This window comes from Kwoniella europaea, chromosome 1, assembly GCF_036810445.1.
Source record: "Kwoniella europaea PYCC6329 chromosome 1, complete sequence".
NCBI classification, from domain to species: Eukaryota; Fungi; Basidiomycota; class Tremellomycetes; order Tremellales; family Cryptococcaceae; genus Kwoniella; species Kwoniella europaea.
Genome location: NC_089487.1, coordinates 16,082,610 through 16,103,421, shown reverse-complemented (window position 1 = coordinate 16,103,421; position 20,812 = coordinate 16,082,610). Strand labels below are relative to the sequence as shown.

At 44.8% G+C, this 20,812-nt stretch overlaps 7 protein-coding genes across 7 annotated transcripts; 4 read left to right on the top strand and 3 right to left on the bottom strand.

Annotated features, from left to right (window-relative positions):
* Window positions 1–262: 262 nt before the first annotated feature.
* On the top strand, window positions 263–4,968 carry V865_006126 (uncharacterized protein; the record flags this gene model as incomplete). Its single annotated transcript, XM_066229886.1, has 7 exons — window positions 263–937; window positions 998–3,920; window positions 4,001–4,119; window positions 4,184–4,306; window positions 4,411–4,510; window positions 4,581–4,684; window positions 4,753–4,968. The coding sequence occupies 7 exons, from the start codon at window positions 263–265 to the stop codon at window positions 4,966–4,968; spliced, it is 4,260 nt and encodes a 1,419-aa protein (XP_066085983.1).
* Window positions 4,969–5,229: 261 nt separating this feature from the next.
* V865_006125 (uncharacterized protein) lies at window positions 5,230–6,829 on the bottom strand (the record flags this gene model as incomplete). Its single annotated transcript, XM_066229885.1, has 6 exons — window positions 5,230–5,367; window positions 5,461–5,903; window positions 6,013–6,139; window positions 6,233–6,392; window positions 6,486–6,607; window positions 6,674–6,829. 6 exons carry the CDS (start codon window positions 6,827–6,829, stop codon window positions 5,230–5,232), a joined length of 1,146 nt encoding a protein of 381 aa, XP_066085982.1.
* A 359-nt stretch (window positions 6,830–7,188) lies between these two features.
* V865_006124 (uncharacterized protein) lies at window positions 7,189–9,665 on the bottom strand (the record flags this gene model as incomplete). The annotated part of the gene is made up of 12 exons (XM_066229884.1): window positions 7,189–7,237; window positions 7,307–7,413; window positions 7,481–7,821; window positions 7,890–8,133; window positions 8,196–8,705; window positions 8,763–8,901; window positions 8,956–8,991; window positions 9,068–9,145; window positions 9,206–9,261; window positions 9,336–9,470; window positions 9,535–9,563; window positions 9,629–9,665. The coding sequence occupies 12 exons, from the start codon at window positions 9,663–9,665 to the stop codon at window positions 7,189–7,191; spliced, it is 1,761 nt and encodes a 586-aa protein (XP_066085981.1).
* Window positions 9,666–10,030: 365 nt separating this feature from the next.
* V865_006123 (uncharacterized protein) lies at window positions 10,031–12,662 on the top strand (the record flags this gene model as incomplete). The annotated part of the gene is made up of 10 exons (XM_066229883.1): window positions 10,031–10,174; window positions 10,229–10,325; window positions 10,381–10,634; window positions 10,709–10,988; window positions 11,050–11,503; window positions 11,562–11,725; window positions 11,785–11,933; window positions 12,000–12,170; window positions 12,232–12,256; window positions 12,322–12,662. 10 exons carry the CDS (start codon window positions 10,031–10,033, stop codon window positions 12,660–12,662), a joined length of 2,079 nt encoding a protein of 692 aa, XP_066085980.1.
* Window positions 12,663–13,057: 395 nt separating this feature from the next.
* Window positions 13,058–18,150, bottom strand: V865_006122 (uncharacterized protein; the record flags this gene model as incomplete). Its single annotated transcript, XM_066229882.1, has 12 exons — window positions 13,058–14,368; window positions 14,420–14,538; window positions 14,591–14,645; window positions 14,717–16,071; window positions 16,129–16,293; window positions 16,356–16,776; window positions 16,829–16,887; window positions 16,944–17,141; window positions 17,216–17,593; window positions 17,690–17,798; window positions 17,866–18,010; window positions 18,083–18,150. 12 exons carry the CDS (start codon window positions 18,148–18,150, stop codon window positions 13,058–13,060), a joined length of 4,383 nt encoding a protein of 1,460 aa, XP_066085979.1.
* A 365-nt stretch (window positions 18,151–18,515) lies between these two features.
* V865_006121 (uncharacterized protein) lies at window positions 18,516–19,405 on the top strand (the record flags this gene model as incomplete). The annotated part of the gene is made up of 2 exons (XM_066229881.1): window positions 18,516–19,017; window positions 19,137–19,405. 2 exons carry the CDS (start codon window positions 18,516–18,518, stop codon window positions 19,403–19,405), a joined length of 771 nt encoding a protein of 256 aa, XP_066085978.1.
* Window positions 19,406–19,889: 484 nt separating this feature from the next.
* V865_006120 (uncharacterized protein) lies at window positions 19,890–20,799 on the top strand (the record flags this gene model as incomplete). Its single annotated transcript, XM_066229880.1, has 2 exons — window positions 19,890–20,496; window positions 20,573–20,799. 2 exons carry the CDS (start codon window positions 19,890–19,892, stop codon window positions 20,797–20,799), a joined length of 834 nt encoding a protein of 277 aa, XP_066085977.1.
* Window positions 20,800–20,812: the final 13 nt, after the last annotated feature.

The following is a 20,812-nucleotide window of genomic DNA, read 5'->3' as shown; positions in this document are numbered from 1 at the left end:
CGTTATTATCAGCAAGCACAAACATCACATCACATTCGACGAGACACAATCAGCCCTCATCACATCTTTGACCGCCATTCATAACTCTTCCCATCTCTTGACTTTCGATCCTTCTATCAACGAGCGCTATTGAGATCAAGAAAAGAAGGGAAAAAAGAGGAGATACAAATTTGTAAACACATTTCCAAGTTTATAAAGAAGATCTTCTCAATTCCAAAGTCAACTGCCATCCACCTCTACCTGCCTCTGGAGTCCATCAACAATGGCAGATCCCAAATATTCCCCTCATCAGATCGGTGCATTACCCTTCGAACAGGAACCAAGGTATTTTCCAAGCCAGAATCAACCCCTGCAGTCTTATCATTCTAGATTCCGCTATCATGCTCAGCCTCCCACTCAAGCCTCTATCCAATTATATGATTCTTATTTCCCATTACAACATGAAGGAGTATCGAGAAGCACAACCAATTTCTCTCAAGCCATTCCTATCTCAACACAACAACAGACCAATAATGTCGATGAAGTCGTTTATCGATATTCATCAGAATTCGATAGGATAGTAAGACCACCTGGTACGCCGACTGTAGGGATATACGCGCAGGATGGTCTATGGGACGAAGAGGATGATTTGAATACCAATACCAAATCATCTGCTTCAGGTCCTTCAAGAAAGATAACGATAATTGGCGGTGGATCGAAAAGTAGGACTGGAACTGTATACTCCACAACGGGGTCTAATGAGAAGAGCTGGACGTGGAGACGACCAAGTATGTCCCAATTGCATAACAGCCCAAGCATGTCGGTGGAGGAACAGGTGCCAGTACCATTGCCTGTTCCTCCGAAAGGATTAGAGAAGAAGAAGAGTAAAGGACTTTTGAGAGGGAAGGGAAGAAAGGGAGAGCTGTTTGTCAACGTTGCCGCAGATGCGGATGAGTCGGTATGTAGTCAAATCTCCTGATAGATCCTCTTTCTTCACTATCTGACCATCTACCTTCAGTTTGAGGCTCCTCCTCCACTACCCATACCTGCTACACCAGCATCGTTCATAACGGAATCGTCACCCGCTTCATTCAGCTCGCCCACCTTCTCTCCTCTCAATTACTCCTCTTCCACATTCGATACTCCAGCTACACTTCCCACACCACCTCTTACATCAACGACAAACTCAAGTACTAATAAGGCTCCCAAATCCGGTTCGTCCTGGAAAAGAGGTATGCAAAGGATATTCAAATCGAAATCATCCGCGGCATTACGCGACGCTTCTACGAAAGAGGCTTCACTATCTCCACCACCGATGCCAAAAATACCTAATCTACCTGGACCTTCCAATCATGCTTTGGGAAAACCATTCTCGTCCTCAACCCCTCCACTAGGTGAATCAAGGAGATACAACAATCTGCCCGCACCGGGATACCTTTCGACTCCACCTTCAGCAACAACCGAATCCTTTGTTCCTCCATTACTCCCTAATTTCCCTAATGACCCCTTTGCATCGAGTCTAGATCTCACTTGCAACAATCCAATCTCTTCGCCTCTCGCTTCGCCCAAACCTCGTCCGACTCTACGATACAACTCACCAAGTTTGAGAGATCTGAAAAACCTCTTACCAAACCCCACCAAACCTGCTATACTGAAAGCGAAGAGTTTCGCTACTCTACACCGTCGCGAGGATTCGAGGAGTATACAGAAAGAACAAGATCGTCCTGTCCAGGCCCAGTCCTCGAAATTATCAAAACGGATGAGTTCCTTAGTCGGATTGAACATTTTCGCGCAAGCTGCACAGGAGAATTTCGATAACTTGGAACCATTGGAACATCCACCTACTCAAGCTTCTTTAGCTGCACCTATCGAAAGTCCCCCACTCCTCCCTCCTCATCCACCTTATTTCGAAGGTGCTTCCAGATCACCATCTTTACCCTCCATCACGACTGATTCGTCCTCCACCCCTGAAGAGAGTCCTAGGATCAGTATGCCACCCAGCGCGCCGTTACCTCCCGTGCCAGCATCAACTTCTAGCACTAACCTGGCTGCCCCCTTACAGCGCAGTGGATCAGGTGCCGTCCTTTTGCCCAGATCAAGATCGACCAGTATGAGTTTCAAATCACCTCCTACAAGTTCATCTTTCTTCGATTTATATGAGCAGCTGGGAATATGGCCAAGTGCGGAAAAGGAGAAAAAGGAGATATATGATGAGCCTCAGGAGATGGACACGGCTACCGAAACAGAAATAGAGAAGAAACAGGCAAAGGCCTTGGAAGAGGACAAAGAGAACATCACACCTCCAGCAGTGGAGTTGCGGGTCGAAGAGGAGCCAGATCGCTCGATGGATGTTGCAGAGGTGCAGGAACCTCACCTTCATGTGAACATGCCTAGGTCTGATACTGCCAGTTCTACGGCAAGCTGGAACGTCGCCCTCAACTCTTTCCCAGAGGCTCCCGGTGGCGATGTTCTGGATTTTGGACTGCCGTATGTCGCCGACGAGGAAACTGTTGAACCTGTATCACACTCCACACAGCATGTCCAAGATCGATCGGATGTCTTGAGCATAGTAGCTGTCGCCGCTTCCTCTCGAAGCAGCTCTCATCAAACTACAGTCAATAACTCGATGTCCACCGATAGGCGAGATTCAGGATCCACGGTCACACATGCCACTTCGGTAGGAATGGAATATCTCAATTCGTCTTTCTCTTCCAAAGATCGAAGGAGGGCTTCGGGAAGTGGGAGTTCGTCTAGAGATAGTAGTCCAGAGCGCGAGAGGGATAATTTGACTGATCGTGAGGAGGGCGAAGCATCTTCGTCTGAAGATGACGATGTTCCATTATCAAAATTACACCCTGAAGCTGCTGCTGCTCAAGTCCATCGACGCGAGACTCGAAGAAAGACCCGCGAAGCTAGAAAGGCCCAGCAAGCCAAGATGGTCGAAAGGCGGAAGAGTGAGAAGACACAAGGGAGGAATCCAGGCGGTGAACATAACTGGGATGGGGAAGGTGGTATACCCGCTGTTATCCTCACGAGGAAGTTGGAAGGAGTATTGATGAGAAGGGCGGAGAGAGAAGCGGCTGTTCAACATGCTGGACCTAATGTGCCTCAAGGATTGAAAGCTCATCGATCAATGAGAGAACATGTCCCACCGCCTACTCTCGATCATGTAGTTCGAAGAGCTCAAAGTCAAGGTCACGCTGCTCATCCTTCACCTACAGGTTGGAAACATGATCATCCACCTGTACCTCCAATCCAAACTGCCATCCCTCAAAGAACGCCTCAGACACATGGAGTATTCAACCCTGAAAGTGCCATCTCACCTACCAATACCTCCTTCGGTAGGATACCTTCGGCCAAGGGTGTCGATCCAGCATTCGCTCAATCCATGCGCGGTCAAGTGTACGAACCGACATCTCAACCAATGGGATATGGTGATAGATCGAGGCAGAATTCAATAGCTACGAGCGTATCATCGAGGATCCCTGCTGCTCCAGCTGGTACTAGGGCTCCATCGAGACAAGATGACTTGTCAGCTCAGATCACAAGGAGCAATACGAATGCGACACAGTATTCTATAGCATCTTCTAGATCTAGAGCTCACTCGAACGGTGTCTCACCCTCGACGCAGAAAGATGAATCTGCTGCTTTACATGCTAGGTCAATCACCGAACCATTACCTCAAGCTCAAGCCCAGTCTCTCACTCACACTCACACGCATCATACGGTACCTGCACCTGCTCCACTACCCGCACAGAGGGTACATGCGACTGTACCTGCTTTCGTGTCCGCTCTGAATGGGAAGAAAATCATGTTGGATCTGACGAGTACCACGACTGCAAGGGAAGTCCTGGTGAATACATATCATAAAGGTGATTTGATCGATGCTGCCGTGGGAATGAGCTGGGTGTTGTGTGAGATTTTCGCTGAGATGGGGTGTGGTAAGTTGTCACAATCTATCCATCTCTGTAGTGACATGAGGAAAGATAGCTGACGGTACATATGTTATTGGGTTATGTAGAGAGACAAATACGGGAATATGAACCTTTATTACCTATCGTCAAAGGGTGGGACCAAACGGCCAAATTCAATTGTTTTGTATTTAAGCAGAGTAATAGAGGGATGCCAACTTGGGCCAGGGTGAGTGGTGATGATTAGAAGATGGTGTTCTGGTCGGATATTAATAGTGTGGTCATTCATTTAGGCTGTTCCGACTACTCCACCGATGTTAGGTCAATGGGTGCAGTACGAGACTAAGAAAGGGAAATGGGCCAAGAAATGGTTGGAGACTAGAGGTGGACAGGTCTTCTTAGCTAAGAATGAAAAGGTGAGTGAAAATGATCTAACTATATAGATCACTGTGAGGTGTAAAATGTGATCTGTGTATTGTTAAATGAGAATGAAGCTGATTTCCTGAGTTGGATGATGTAGAATAAAGATGAAATTCACATCAACAGTCTATTCTTTGATATTTACGCTGTTACGAGGGGTTACGATTCCCCCAAACCATCAACGTTCATCATGAAACGAGGTGAGTCTGAGCTTACTGGCAATTGGATGTAGAATGAACCGTGCTCATAGATGGACCTGTATTTGAATAGTCGAACCGGCATCAAGCTTTGAGGATCCATCAGATTACGCTCATGTCTTCTCATGTGATGAGGGTCTGGCGTTCAAGTTGATGGCTGCTATATACGATGCTAAGGTGGGTCACACGTTACTCCTCCATGCTCCGTGTATTCGTGCTGATCAAGATTCAATATGACAATTCAGAGCTACGCGATCTCTCAAACCAATCCAACGATGATAACGAGTCAACTTCCTACACCCACTCAAACATCAACCAATCATGGGAAAAGGCCCAATTTCACAAGTCACCACAGTAATGGACCACCTACACACAGTCAGCACCAACCTTTGGTAAGCTTGGTACCGGATGATAAGGAGAAGAAATCTGCTTTTACAGGAAAAGGATTACTGAAGATATAATTTGATGATCGGATAGAGGTACAGAGGAGGATCTTTCATTGTGAGATTATCCGGACAATTAATCAGAGATGCTTTTTGTATGGTAGTTAGAATCAGGGACTTTGCTTCAACATGTCATAGATATAAATATACATGATATATGATGTACGTTGATGTAATTTAACGAATGAATATAATGACATATACATATATATATTTATATACAACGAATTCGTCCTAGCCAATATATACACTTCCTGTCCTGACTTAGACGAAAGGTTCTCATTCTGATTTGTCGGGAATAGGGATATTCTTAGACCTGTCCATACTTTCTTTCAACTTCGTATTGAATAATTCGCCAGAGGTGATTGCTTTTTTGGTATAATCGATTTTACCTCCAGGTAAGATCGGATTGAGTTCCTATCAAAGCGATAGTTTGCACAACTTAACATGTCAGCTTATATTAACCTATATCTTAACAACATTAAGCTGTTGATACAATTGTAAACTCACAACATTATCGTCAGGTTGAACGAAAAATGCTAAGGAATATCTATCTACCAATCCTGCTTCTTCCTCTTCGTCCTGTTCTTTTTCGGAGTGGGATGATGGTGAATTTGGAAATAAGACACGATGGAGAGTGGCTTTATAAATCCCACTAGACCAAAATTCCATTGCCAGACCGACATTAACCAGGAACCCTCCTCTGGGAGGTACAGGTGCAGGATACCATTCGTACTCATCGGAATTGAGGTTAGATCGGTGACTTGCATAATCTAAATTGGTCGAAGCAGAGTTAGGGTCATCTGATTTTGGTTGAGTGGTCAGATTGGGACTGAAATCTTGGGTCTTGTAAATAGCAGATTTGGGTAAATGAACTTCCAATCCCGGTTGAGCAGGTAAAAAAGGGTTGGTAGATTGGAACAACAATGTGAGTGTACCCCAATCTTGATGAGCTAAGTCAATCAATCATAGTGAGAAAATCAGCTCGTCTATTTGTCACTGATCTTACAGTAATAGTATGATTAATGATTATGGTTTGGAAACCAAAGAATGAAAACTCACCTCCTGCTCTTATGTCCTTCTCACTCAATTGCTTTTTCCCCTCCACGTCTAATGAAGGATAATGAATCAAGGACATGGCCGTATTGAGACCGAATGAATGAGATTGTTTGAAATGATCTTCTGGTAACTACGATACAAACGCACTCGTAAGTTTATCGACAAACCAAGTCAACATATGAAGGAATCATTCGACGATGATTGCGATGTTCCTTACACTCACCTCTAAAACCTGAGCGAACAACTCCATCAACTTCTCACTGACTTCATGACAATCCTTGTAAAACCTTCTTATCGTTTGCAGCGCGATTTCATCCAAGGAAGAGAAAGGGTAGGGCATAGCTTGTTCTTTGATACCACAGTATTTACCATATGAAAATGTTCTACAAAGTATGTATAGATTAAGAATCAGCGATAACATTCCAGATGTTAGGATCCTGAAAAGATCGGTTTCGATGTCGATGATGGTGGCTTACTCTTTATGATCCCTCTTACCTTCTCCTAAAGCCTGAGAAAGCAACTTGGTATATCCCGATCCAGATGATCCAGCGAGGTACTTCTCTTTCTCCTCCATAGGCAAGGAGAAAAAGTCTTCAGACTGGCAATAATTACAGCGTAATCAGCATGATTTTTGCTACTGACCTCAAGCTTCAAGGCTCCTCACATATGCAAATAACGCGTCAATATCTTCCACCTTTGGTCCACCGTTGAGAACGGCGAAGAACCCTACTGATCCCAAAGCATCTTTGATGGTTTGAGCTTGTTTCTCTGGTGGGTCGGAGGACAAGTCGATAGTGGGAATGACAGGGTCGAAAGACATTTGGAGCGAATGGTGGCGAATGGTAGTTGATTGCTCCTCCTCTGCAGTAAAGAATCGTACTACATGAGAGTCATATGTGTAGCTGAGCTTGGACTGATGGGAAAGAAGCAACAAGCGACAGGATGTAAACTCTTATCACACACAGCTTATCGGCGTGCATCAATCAGGTGGACAGCCAAAGTGGAGGTAGCCACAATTAATGAATTTGGCAACGACAATACAGACGAGTGAGACCACTAGAAACATCAGAATGCATGCAATTCCTTTCAAACAACCACATTTTTCAATTTTCAAAAACCTCGACACCGGTACAGATCCGTTTATTTCTGCTACTCTTATACTGTTGAGAGATTCCGACATCACAATCTGCCAAATACCAATCCGATCACAACATACACTAACGTCAATCTATTCCAGAAACAAACTCAATGAGCTCTAGTCTCATGAGGCTCCAGCCAGGGATTGTTATAGACTTACGGAGGTGTCAAAACAGCATAACTCCAACTGATAGTCTTACTGATCAATCTCTCAAATGCATCTCCTGAAGCAGCCTGGGTAATCTGAGCAAGCGTCAAGGCAGGTGGCTGCGAAAATGAAGCATATCATCCATTTATTAGCTTCCATCGCTGTTGGATAATCCTGCTGACTCACCGAAGACACCAATAAGATGGCAGATAGGATGAACACCGGATCTTCGGCAGCTTCGAACGGATCGAATTTAGCTATCAAAGCTAAGACGGGTAACATCAAAAGTGGGACAATGATCATCCGACTTATAACCGCTACGAAGACAGTCTTGTTCTCTCCTGGATACGACTTTGATTTGTCGTTTGATGAATAAGCTTCATCGTGACCTAAGAAGGATTTGATATATCCCAAGAAACCGCTTGACTTCTTATCTTCAGATCTGGGTAGATGGATTGTGCCTGAGCCTGGTTTCACCTCGGGTGGAGTATAGAAGAATGCTCCTAGCACCACCAATGTAACGGGGACTGTTCAACAGAAAATATGAGCATATTCGATTACATGCCTTGAAATAGATGTCATATCGATCACTCACTAGAACATTGCCCAGCACCTTTGATAGCTTGTTCCAAAGGTTTGATTCTAGCCATCTGGGCTTGTAATGGAGGAATCATAGCGATAAAGATCGATAGCAGAGCGGCGTACATTGGAACAGTCATGAAGTCGTTGATAGCTTTTAGAGATGACTTGGAACGATTTTTTACTTTGAACATGAAAGACTGGAAGGGAGATCTGGGAGGTTCGAGTGGTCGACGGCGAAGGGAAGGTGTGAGAGTACCCTACAATCGCCCATCAACATCTTCCTAATCGGCAAATCGGCAGAAAGAAAGACGGGACTTACCCATTCCTCATCCTCATGTTCACTCTCACTACTGTCCTCCTCAATCAAAGCTATATGGTGCATCTTAGGCTGTTCAGGTAACCCCCAAAATTCTCTACCACTTTCAGTCCTGTTCAACTTCTTCCTATGTTGACTGTACGTCGAGCTTCTTCTGCTCCTCACGCTTTGACCAGCGGTCGATCCCCGCTTGACCAGGGGAGGATGCATCGAATGTGCTGAGCCTGGCGCCGTGAATGGCTGAGCAGGAGAATCAGGTTCTTCGACTATACCAGATGGAGAAGATACGATGAATTGACCGGTGGGATTTCGCCTTTCATCTTCTTCGTCGTGATGGATGTCATTAGCTGTAGTGAAGAACGGATCGGTCTCTCTTGCTCCTGGATGAGGAGCTAATGCTTCGGGTGATTGGACAGTATGATCATGAACCAGGGGTCTGTGTACTTCTTCTTCTACTTCGAGTGCCTCATCATCCGCTTGAGATAACAATTTTACACCCCATGACCAACGTAGCTAACACCAGACGATGATGAGCGACAGAGACGCAAATGATCGGTTGATCTCACGTACCATCATTCCCAATGTAGAATATAAGACCAAATAAGTCAAAGCTCGACCTAACATTTGATCTTTGTTATCATCCTTGCCCCACTTCAAACCTGGTACTTCGATTACAAGGGATTGGATCAGAGCGATAGGCAATGAATTGCTGCATGTCATCAGTCAGCTTGATTCAAGCCCAATCGCTTCCCTCATAGCTCACCTGTTCTGGAACATGGCAGCACACATGGCATAGGCCCTGATGGTGAGGTCTGATTATCAGTATGTACGTCTTGTGTATGCATATACGTAATCATCTCTTGAAGTCAACGCACGTTTGTGATTTTTTCAACTTGAACAACTTGGCTAATACCCATGCTACTCCAGCGGACAGTCCAGTAACCACGACAAAGCTGTTTATAGAAAACGTCGTGTGAGCGTTTGTTTTCAGTCGAACGAGCAGGCTGTCTTACCCTAGAGGTATGATCCACATTTCTTTCAATTTAGACGGTGTCAATGAGTACGCTACCTATTCACCATGGCAGGTCAGCAACAGTTCTCGCAGAGATAGGCTCGTTGTTGAGACTGTGTGTTTCAGCTCACCTTGGAGAAGAGCAGAGCTGGGGTGAATAATGAAACATTGATAACGTTCAATTTCCTCTGAGTCGCCTTATCGGTAACACCAGCTTTTGAGAGAATGTAACCAGCTAGACATAGTAAGAATACTTCTACTACGGACTGTTATGCGTTGAATTGATCAGTTAGTACTCGCTCGGGATGGCAACTTGCTTTGACAACTAACCTCAAAGACGGTGACGAGGAGGGTTTTGACTGTTCCATTCCAATGTCAGCGATATGAACGTTTCTCATCCTGAGAGCGATACGTTGAGACTGACTAGGTACAGAGTCGTCCAGGCCCATCGAGTTGGGCATCAATGTGATGTTTCTTGCTTGTGTGAGTGCTTTGTGGGCTAGGTACTAGAATGGGGAGTACAAGGAATGGGAATGACCATGAATCTCCCTTATCTATCGAGGATTGTTCGTTGTTGTCGCTGTCTCTTGGCGGGAAAAGGGAATTCACCCAACATGACGTAGGCTGCAGTGTTACGTAATTGATATCGAAGTGGAGGTCATCCACAGACGCTCGGACCTCTACTCGTAGTAGTCACTTGTAAACATCTTTTCCCTTTAGTTTCCTGTTCAAAAATGTGATTTTATACCTCTCTTCCCTTCTCCCACTTGTCCTCTCGTGTTCTCGATCCGTACATGGTCGAACCAAACCCCAGCTCTTTTCTACAATGAGTGATCAACCTGGTCCCCAAGAGTTGCCAGCTCAAACTTATGAGCCATCATCGAAGGAAGGGTTGGAATTCGTTCAGGATGGGTACTTTCGACATTCCGATATCGTATTCAAATATCTGGACAAGCTGAGTCCATTGCATGTACGTCTTTCCTCACATGCAAGTCACTGGAAGCTTTGAGCTGACTTTGAGTAGGCCCAAGCGATGGGGCAACTGATCCACGGTCATGCTCTGTGTCATCCCAATCATCCTCTTCGAACTCCTGGTGATGGAGGTTTGACACTTTACGTGGGTGAGTCAGCTTTCAGTCTGCCGGATGGACATCCTGTAGCTGACTTTTGTCATAGGAACTGACCTACTTGGGAAACCACGACTGCTATGGAAGATCCAGCAACTCCAGTATCTCCAATACTACATACATGAAATGCGACTTACTACACCTTCCTGGATTGAATACCATCTAAGACGAGCCGAACTTCTAGCTGTAGAAGGAGGAGAGGAGGGAGTCGCTAAGATGGATCCACCTTCACTTGAAGAAGGGAATGATGATTGGGTACCTCTACCTAGCTATCCATGTAGATCTAGGGATATGGTCACCATTGTACGTGCTCTCCTTCCTTCCCTCTCCTGGCCCACAAGAATAAGAGTCGAGCTGACGAGATACGAACATCATAGCAACCCATCAAAATCATTTCTTCGGGATTCCTGAAAGAACTTTCGAAGCAAGTAACTCAAGATGGTAAGACCGTTGAAAGATACAGAAGACAAGGTATACCCATTCCTACGTTCGATCCGCACAGGTACGAAGCTCTTAGAGACAACTTCACGGAAGGACCTGGATTGAGGAAAGGTCCTGAGAAGTCGGTGAAGAGTGATGCGGCTCGACAAGAGGCTGCAGATGGAACCGGGTGGGGTGGATTCCCTCTCATAAAGGAAGATAAGGTAGATAAAATCGGTAAGTTAGCTTGTTTCATCTTTCATCTGAATTCTAAGATCTAAGCTAAAGACAGATACAGAAAAGGAAGGATCCTCCATTGTCCAGCCTTCTGCATCGGAGGATTACGTCGAGTTCGACGTTGCTGCTCCTCCTCCTGTCAACAAGGTAGATCGATCGACCTCCACGTCCATCTCATCAAGTTCTTCTACCCCTTTCACCGACATCGGTGCCTCATACTATTATCATTGCCAACAAGCATTCATTCTTGCTATCAGTGGTGGTTTACTTGCTTCCCTTCCAGACTCACAGCAACCCGTGGCAGGAGAAGAAGATGAAGAGGAAGGACCATTTACGATTCCTCCAGAGATCGGCCGGAGTCTGTTCATCGCCCTGAGCGTGACGAGGTGGGAAAAGGACCCCTCGATCATATTGGAAATTGGTTATTCTGCCATTTGGTGGGAAAAGGTTCCTGATGAGCTCAAGAAGGAGGGTGGCATGCATTATGAGGAAATGAGAGATATGGGGCATTTCATGTGAGCTCTCCAAACGACTCTGTTGCCGAGTGACCGCAGCTCACCTTAAGGCGTTCAGTGTCCAAGATCACCTGTTACATAAGAAGAACAGCGAATCACAACCCGATTATCGAGATTCATACCTCTTTGGCGACTCACTACCAATCGAAGCGAGCAAGATCCGCACGACTTTGAAGAAGAAAATCAAGGATCTCTCTACAAAGGCGGGAAATGGACCGATATGTAAGATTTCTCCTCGCTTACCCGCCTCGTCCCATGTATCGTGGCTGATGTGCTGGTAGATATCGTGACCCACGTGTCAGAGGGACAAGAACTCGACTTCAAGGATATCGGACTAGACGTGTCCTTGACTGATGGTGATTTACAACCTGATGGATGGGAAATACCTCCTTACATGTGTGCAGCAGGATGCGGATCAGTGTTCATTATTGTAAGTCACGAATCTCTTCTTCAAACAGATATATGCCGTAAGCTGATGTGGGCATTGCACCTGTAGAACACGGCAAGTCTATTTGGTTCAATTGAAAAAGTACCGCCCGTACCAGTTGGATCGCATCAATTTCCTGGTCGAACGAAGAAGACACTTGAGGCCACTGCTTTGACAATGTTCGGTTCTGACTCTAACAGGAGACCAGATAAGTGTGGTAATGCGGGTAACGACGCTTTTGTGAGTTCCAGCTGCATAAGCTTCGAAGGGGCAGAAGAAGCTGACCAGCATGAATGCTCAGTACACACTTGCTATCTTCGTTGAAAGTGAGTGATATCTGGGCGGCTTTGGTGAAAGTATGAGCTACGATAGCTAATGCTTTAATGACTAGTAATGACTGGTCCGACATTACCTGAACTCCGAGCAGATTATCTGACCAACTGTCTTGCTTCTTCTCCTTCGAACGCCGAATCCGTGATGGAAGAAGGAGGGGCGGAAGAAGAGGTCAAAGTGGTCAGGACAGTACCGCTAATGCCACTTGGCGAATCATCAACCACCGAACAAGGTGGTACCCCGGAGGTAGCAGCAGCAAGTGAGCAATTAAAAAGGATCAAAATCGAAGATTTTTATGAAGATAACGAATCTGATGATGATGGATTCATGGAAGATGAGATGATCAATGGGATCTTCTATGAAGATGAAGATGGTAACTTACATGAGTTAAGTGATTAAGAGATCAAGTTAGAAAGAGATCATACTGTATATTTGATTCGGTTCATATGGGTTAAACTCAGTCTCAGAAACGAAAATTGTTGTATATAGATTCAAGTTTCAGTTGTATATAATTCATATAAATCATTCATGCCAATCAAATCATCTAAATGTGTATGCATATTATCGGTAATATCATTCACCATCCTAAGAATGATAGGACATGGTCCTTGTATTATCGTCATATACATATTCATCACAATGGTACAATCATACAATATATCAACAAAACTTGCTAATCTTATAAAATGCTATTCACTTTTATTGGACGAAACTGCTTCTCAATCCAACACAAACATCTAGAAGGCTTATCAATTGTCCATCCCGGTGCATTTATCGATTTCGGTATCCAAGTCTCAGAAATTACTTCCACTCTCAAACCTTTTCAATATATCCATCGCACTTGGCGTTTGAGTTCTTCCCCCAATAGATGATTTCCTTACGGTCCCAGTTTCTTTCGAAGATACTCCTTCGGTATCTCCCTGATTATCTGGAATCGCACCCATGTTCAAAGATGATTTACGTCCGATTGTAAATCCTCTTATCAATTTACTCGCCGTTGAAGTCGAGGTACCACTACCACCTGTGGGAGCTGTACCTAAAGCGTTGAACCCTCCTCCTATTATTGAAGACGAACCTGCCTTATTTGGACTAGTACTCCCACTTCCAATTCCACTCGTTTCTAAAGATGGTCTACTTCCCCTTCTACTTCTTTCTCCCTCACCTATCCCAAGAGGTCCAAGGGGAGAAGGTTTATTTCCATCCGGAGAAAATGCCCCTCCCCCTCCACCAACAAAATTAAGATTGGTATTACTCTCTTTCCTCTTGACTACAGCAGCGTTCATCTTATCGTCGGAAGTTGACGAAGTAGTATCTGTAGAAGTGGTAGTAGCCATAGCAGGAGCTAATGCTCCTTTCCCACTTGAGGGACCAAGAGTAAGTCCCTTAGGGTATGACGATGGGGCCGAAGAAGATGCTACACTACTCGGTCGACCGATCGATCCCGGTATGAGGTTTTCACGTGTGGATCCAGATCCAAGAGGAGGAGATACAGGTGTGGTACCTCTACTGGGTAATCTGCTGTGAGTCTTACGTGGTGGGATAGGTTGGGAGGAAGGTTTAGGTACGGTTGGTGAGGATGTCGGTACGGGAGGTAAAGGTGTTGATGTCGAGGTTGATATTCTTGTCTCAACCGCAGCGGTGTTGCTTTGATTCACACTTTTAGGAAGCTCCTTTGCCTTTGGACTCTCTGAGGAAACAGCTTTGTCTTTGTCTTCGTCTTGATCTTGATTCTGATTTCCATTGAGTTTGTTCTCGGCTGAGATGTCATCTTCAGGTTCAGGTGAATCAGATGCCTCTTCCCTATCCTTCTCCTTCTCCGAAACAGCCATCATAGGTGGGAAATATCCACTACCCGATCTAGGTCTAGCTTTGGGTGTTTTGGTCGGTGATATCATATCCACTCCTGAGATCGGTTCAGCTATACCGGGCGTACGATGAGTCGACGAAAGCATCTGGGAGATGGATGTATCTTTCTCAACATTAGGATGTAAAGATGCAGAGGTCGATCTTCTCGATGGTCGAATGGCATGTGGGTTGTACTCTTCAACGTGATGAGTGTAGTATCGTAACCCATCTGCTAAGCCGAACGGGTTGGTCTCGGGGGACTAGAATATCATTTCAGCTTGAGCATTCGAATGAAAGGTAAGCTGACTTACATCTCCTCCGCTGGCAATAGCTTCATCAGTTTTGATAATCCTGGCAATGATCCATTCCCGAGTCTTGATTTGCTCCTGCATCGCATCAGTGACTTTGAGGAAGTTATGAGGGGCAGAGACTGTCACAAATCCTGGTCAGTTGTTGTGTTCCATCAGAAACTGACAACTCACTGTTGAATGCAGCCCAAGATCTAGCAGCGGCATTCCGAGTCGGTAAGAATAGGGCCTGTCCCACAACGTATAAACATATGAGCTACTTTACGCTCAGTTGCATGGGGAATAGGTCTTCGAACTCACCAAATCTCCTTTAGCAAAGTTCGTGAAACTTATCTTGTTCTTAGCCAAATCTCTAAACTGTCTACAACTCTTCGACCATTTCTTCACCAATCCAATAGTCTTCGTAACAGCTTCTGAGAAGGTGACCAAATCAAAGTTTTGCGCAGTTTCAAGCGATCTAATCAATACCGATTCACGTAATTCATCTTTATTGCTATGATTGTTGGAATTGGAGTTGGAAGTGATCGAATTGGATAATGGTAAATTAGCAGTTGAATGATGGGTCTTCAGTATACTATTTCCTCCGACAATTTGCGATTGCATGCCTCCATTTGATCCTGAGATAGTCGTCGAGTTGTTAATAGCGTTTAACAGTCTTGAACAAGTTTCGTGGTACTTTGATACCAGCGCAATAGAATCTTTAGATACGTCCGATTGGTAGGTTTTCTCCTGTGATATGGCCATAGCACTATCTTTCGCCATTGCCAACTCATCAATCAGGACAGTTTCCTTTCGCTGTACTTCTCTGAGTTGAGCTTTTGTGAAGCTCAGTTCAGCTTTCAATCCATCTACCTGTCTTATAGCTGAATTCTTGATCGCATTGACTTTTTCTTCCAATTCAACTTTTTTGTCTTCCAGTTGTTTAGTTAAAGTCAAATTCTGGTGTTCTAACACAGCTCTATCACCGTCCGCTTCGGCAATATGATCTCTCATCATCCGTTCAGCTTCTGCAGACTGGTTCCTCAGAGCTAAATCTCGATCAGCTTGAGCTTCAACCAATTGCTGTGATGTCGCTTCAAGTTCAGCTCTAATACCAGCAAGTTGAGATTCTAAATCCTGAGCCGTAAGTTGAGCATCGCCAAGAGTTTGCAATGCCCGAGTACGTTCCTCTTGTAATTCCTGTAATTGCGCTATCAAGGTCTGCTCGGCACTCTTCAGACCATCCACATCTAATAAAGCTTCTTGTAAGCGTACACCAAGATCTGTAGCTCTATCTTTCTCTTGTGTCAATTCAGCTTGTAATCCCTTAATAAAGTCAGATTGGTCTTCCTGTTCCCTATATTTCTCTTCTTGTTCCCTAGACCTTTCTTCTAATTCTGCAGATAAAGCCTGTCTAGCTAACATCTCTTCACTGAGATCCGTTCTTAATCGTACCAACTCATCTTGTAGTTCCGCTTGTCGGGTCTGAGATACTGCTAAGCGCTGTTGATATTGATCTTCCAATTCCCGTAAATGAGCTTGATGCGCTTCTTCCATTTCATGTAGTCGCTTCTCTTGTTCTGCTTTCTCTTGATTGACGGTTCGTAGTTGGGTTGATAGATTGAGTGTCGTTCGGGAGTTGCTGGCTGAACGAGGCTTATCTCGACTAGTGAGGACTAAAATCATATGTCAGCTGATGTGTTACACTCAATCGACTCTTCAAAATCGCTTACCCGACCTCTCGATCATTCTATCCAATTCATCACTAGCGAAGTCCACTTTGCCTATCAAGCTTTCTATACTAGCCTGTAGAGTTGCTAGATAATTCTCATCGCCCTCTTCCAAAGCAGATAAGACTTCCTCATCTGTTTTCAGACTGTCGACCCAGAGTACAAGCTCTGAAGACAAAATCGCGTATCAGCTACTTGACTTAAGCTATAATTCAATTCATGTAGCTTACTCTCAATTTCCTCTTGACCAAATTTCACACCACTTAATCCTTCTGCTCCAGTGATCACCGAGATATCCACTCTTGGACCATTTTCGTCCAAACCTACCACACCAAAAGGCAGCTGACTGATCATCTCGGCCTGCACTTGCTCTCTTCTAGTTTTCTCCGTCGATGTAAACCTTGATAAAGCTTCGGATAACCTTAGTGTCCATTTGAGCAATAACCTTGAATATTCCTTCCGCCTAACGACTTCAGCTACTACAGTCGCATAAGCAAAAGGCAGTTGACGTAATCGATGTAAATGGGGAAAAGCGACTTTATCTCTTAAATCTGCATCCAGTGCTGCTAGAGGACCGATGATTTGTGTAATACGTGATTGAAATTGGGCAACTTGACGAAGATGGAGGTGAATTTCGAGAGTGAAATCATTCTAATTCATGTATATCAGCTGATGGAAATAAGTGATGGTCCATTCAGCTCACCTTGACCCCCGTCAAAGCTATCAAATCATCTCTCATTGCTTGGTCCAGTTCTACCAGATCTAGGATATTATGTCAGCTAGTGACTCACAGGTTGAGGGAGGAGCAGCTGACTCACCCTGTGCAACATCTTCTGCACCACTACCTAGCAACTCGCTCAGCTGACTTATGGCCACTTCCAACCTAGCTAGACCTTCTGTGAACTCCCTTCCGACAGATTCACTCTGTTCGGTGAACGCTCGCATCTCCGCATCAGACTGTAGAGCCAGCTCGTCCAATTGTCCAGCAAGTGTATTATATCTATCGACATGTTCCTCTATTCCAATAAACTTCACATAAGCTACTTGTCTTGAGCTCTCGCTGGAAGGTATCACCGGAAAGGAAGCTTACCATGAGCGGTCCTACAACTATCTCTCACCTGTTCCATCTTCCTCTTATTGACGAAATCACCTATAGTCTTTATCCTGTCATCTCCTTCACCTTCCTTCTTCTTTCTCAATAAAATCGGGTTTATGGATAATTTCGGTAACAGCGCCATATCAACTTTAGCACCTTTTATCAAACTTTCTTCAGTCTGTAATTCCTTTTCTGCTCTCACGGAGAATTTCTGAAATTCGTTGATTAGCGGTTGAAGATGATGAGATAAGTTTGAATAAGCGATTTCGAGAGCGCGAGATTGTGCTTGATAGAGCGATTGAAGGTGAGATAGGTGATCGTGTGCGACGAGGAAGGGGTGTTGGATATGGGCAAGGGAGCCTGATTGGTTGGCTGCGGTTGATTTGATCATCAGCAGATCGATCTTGGTCTCCATCGTCTGATCCGGGACGATTATGTGTCTATAGGAGATGAGAACAACAGACTCACGGTCTAATGGAGGAGGAAGTATGACATCTTCCTGAAACTGTACTGCCCATTGTTCAGCATCTGACCAGAAAGTCTCTCTGTTGAACAGATACAACTTCAATCTCTGAGCCTGAAGAGTAATGGCTTTCAGCTGTGAACAGGACTCGAAGTCGTAAGGGATGGATGGGAATACTTACGGCCGAAGGTGAACTTGGACCAGCTGTATTCCAGGCTTCTTCAAGTATCTCAGTTCTAAGCTCTCGTCCATCTTCCATAAATAGTAACACATTGTTCGAAGTGACTCCCGTCAGTTGACCTACATCTTCAAGTAAGTTATCGAGGCTGTAGGGATGAGGAAAGGTTAGTTGAATCTGAGGTTGTGTGGTCGGGTGGCCAATGTACAGGTACACTCACTTGTCGTATTCCTCTAACTGCCTTTCGAGGAGGAACAAGCCTCCGTCTGATGCTTGTTGGATGTCCATACTCTACTAAGGACTATCCCGTGTAATTCATACAGTAAAATATATCATGATGAGTTGAGTAAGCTTAACTTACTTTACTCTTACTTCTCACCTGGGGGCAACAACTACTCTATCCGTAACGACGACCTCATCGATAACGCGATGTGGAAGCGGTGATCCCCGGTATTGATGCTGTTCTGGTGCCCCGCAACAGATCACCCCCTGCAAGTTGCCATAATAGGCAAATTAGGTAACTATGGTAACTCATCGCATCGATTTGTTTGTGCACACTCAACGTTGTTGATTAGGAGGTATGATCCGAGTGCAATCACTGCCCTCCTTGCTTGAGCTACAAGATCCATATACAGCGAGACACATCACCTGCCATGGACGACTCGATGGAAGAGGAAGGCGATTCTCTCTTCTCTTTAGCCGGACCCTCACATCGTCCCAGAGCATTATACCAAACACCCCCTCAACCCATCCATCCTTCCACCCCAGCTGGTCCTCCCGTAGGTCTAGGATTCAACACGTCCGTCGTACCCCAGCATCTACCGGAGATGGACGAGTCTTTCGAACAGCCCAATCGATGGAGAGGAACAGGCGATAGGGGCGCATCACCACCCGATATATCCACTTCAACTTCATATGATTACAGTCAACAGGAAGATCAAGAACAGGGACAGGACGAAGAGGAAGAAGAAGAAGAGATTGGTGAAGAAGGGAGCTACGAAGCTAGTGAAAGTTCTTCAGCACAGTATGATCCTGATACTGATCCTGAGGGATTCGCTCAGCGGTTGGATGAATTGGCCGGTGTATTGGAGATAGGTGAAGAGGAAAGTAAAGCTATAAGATGGGGTTTACCAATTTCCAAAAAGCAGAAACAGGGTGGGTAACTTGGTGCACTCATTCGGATCCATCATATTTTCTATTGCACTTGTCAATGCTAGAACTCAGAAGTTCACTGCTAACTCTCCGTTCTTTCGTTTTAATATGGTATGGAGCAGGTCCAGATCTACCACTTGCCGATTTCCGTAAATTGATCAATTATCATCTCACCACGACAGAATGGAGATACACTTCCTCGATACCTGCCGTACTACCTATACCGGGTAGATCAGGTGATACCATACCTATCGGAGGAGGCTTGACGGTAGATACAGGTGATATTCATCCCATAAGAGTGCTAGGTAGAGGATGGACAGAAAGAGATCTTTGGATAGAGATGGATTCTGCGTCGGACGATATGCAAGTTGAATATACGGGTGGCTTGTAGACGTCAGATGAGGGGCTGAATCGGATGGAGACATAGAGTCTGTACATGTATATAGTGAGTTTTCCTGGAGGAATCTCGCAGGATGATTAGTGATGAGACTGAAAGACTGATGATGTTGGGTGGTTCCAGTACTTTGTAGCATAGCATAATGCATCCCGTTACTTCCCAAGATATGTATCTGTCATTCGTCGACACAAGCTTGAAAAAGCTAGTATGAGACTTTCAAGCTTGAACAACCTCTTAGATGACCATCAATAGGATGAGATCTCATCGTCAGCTGAAATTACAATTCAGACTATTAATGTTCGAACCCAAGTCTTCGATAAGCCCTCGTCGATGTTTAAATCTGAGATCAACTCTGATTAAAAATTGTCTTGGAAAATTCCTTAATACATATCTGAAACTCAATCATAAAATACCTCTCGGACCTACATACCTTGTCAGTAAATGGATGTCGACCTAATAATAAAGTATAATCCCAACCATGTCTGATGATGACCTTCCGCATTCCTTTTCTCTTTCTGTAGGAGAAGAGTCTTCAAGATGGATTGAAAGTATACAGAATTATAACGACCTTAACGAAAATAACGACAAAGACGACAACGATAACGACAAAGACAACGACAAAGAGGATCCATTCGAATCATCCCATCAATCACCTCTAGCTACAATACCTTCAAGACCATCTCTGGGATCGCGTTCATCATCCTATTCATCCGACTCTGATACATCCCTACCAGCTACCCCTCTGACACCTAAATTCAACTCCGATATCAATTTACCTTCTGAGAACTTCTATAATCATCAGGATCAGGAGTATACGAAAACTCCTAAGCTTAAAGCAACCATCAAAAACGACAATAGTCGATCACAGTCCCAGGAAACACCCAAGACGATTCAAGTGACCTCAACACCTAGAACTGTCGATCGGAATTACAGAAAGATCGTCTTTCAGGAAACACCAAAGAAACAAATCATAAATCGAGTTCAAGCTCAAACTGGTCAAGAGACCCTTGGGTTAAAGACACCACCTAACTCGAAGTTGAGGAATCTGGTCAGACAACCTTTATTGGAGCCTCAGCCAATTATATGTAAGTGAGGTCGTAAGACAATACCTCTCGACAGTCGATACGGAGGACCCATTGCAGTACTGATTGTGATTTACAGTACGCCCAACGACCTTTTGGCGACGTCATCCCCTCTCTCCTCATTGTCTACCCAAACATTCACCTTCATCCCGTCTAATACGACGATCCACTTTGATCGCAAGTCCTACGATTTGTAGACAGCATCCTGATCCTGATCAAGAGACGACGAGGATTTGCGTAGGTCTAGCAGGGATAGACCTCGATATCGATCCGAGAGATAGGAGGTTGAGCTTGGTGCCTATTTGATTGTTCAATCGCA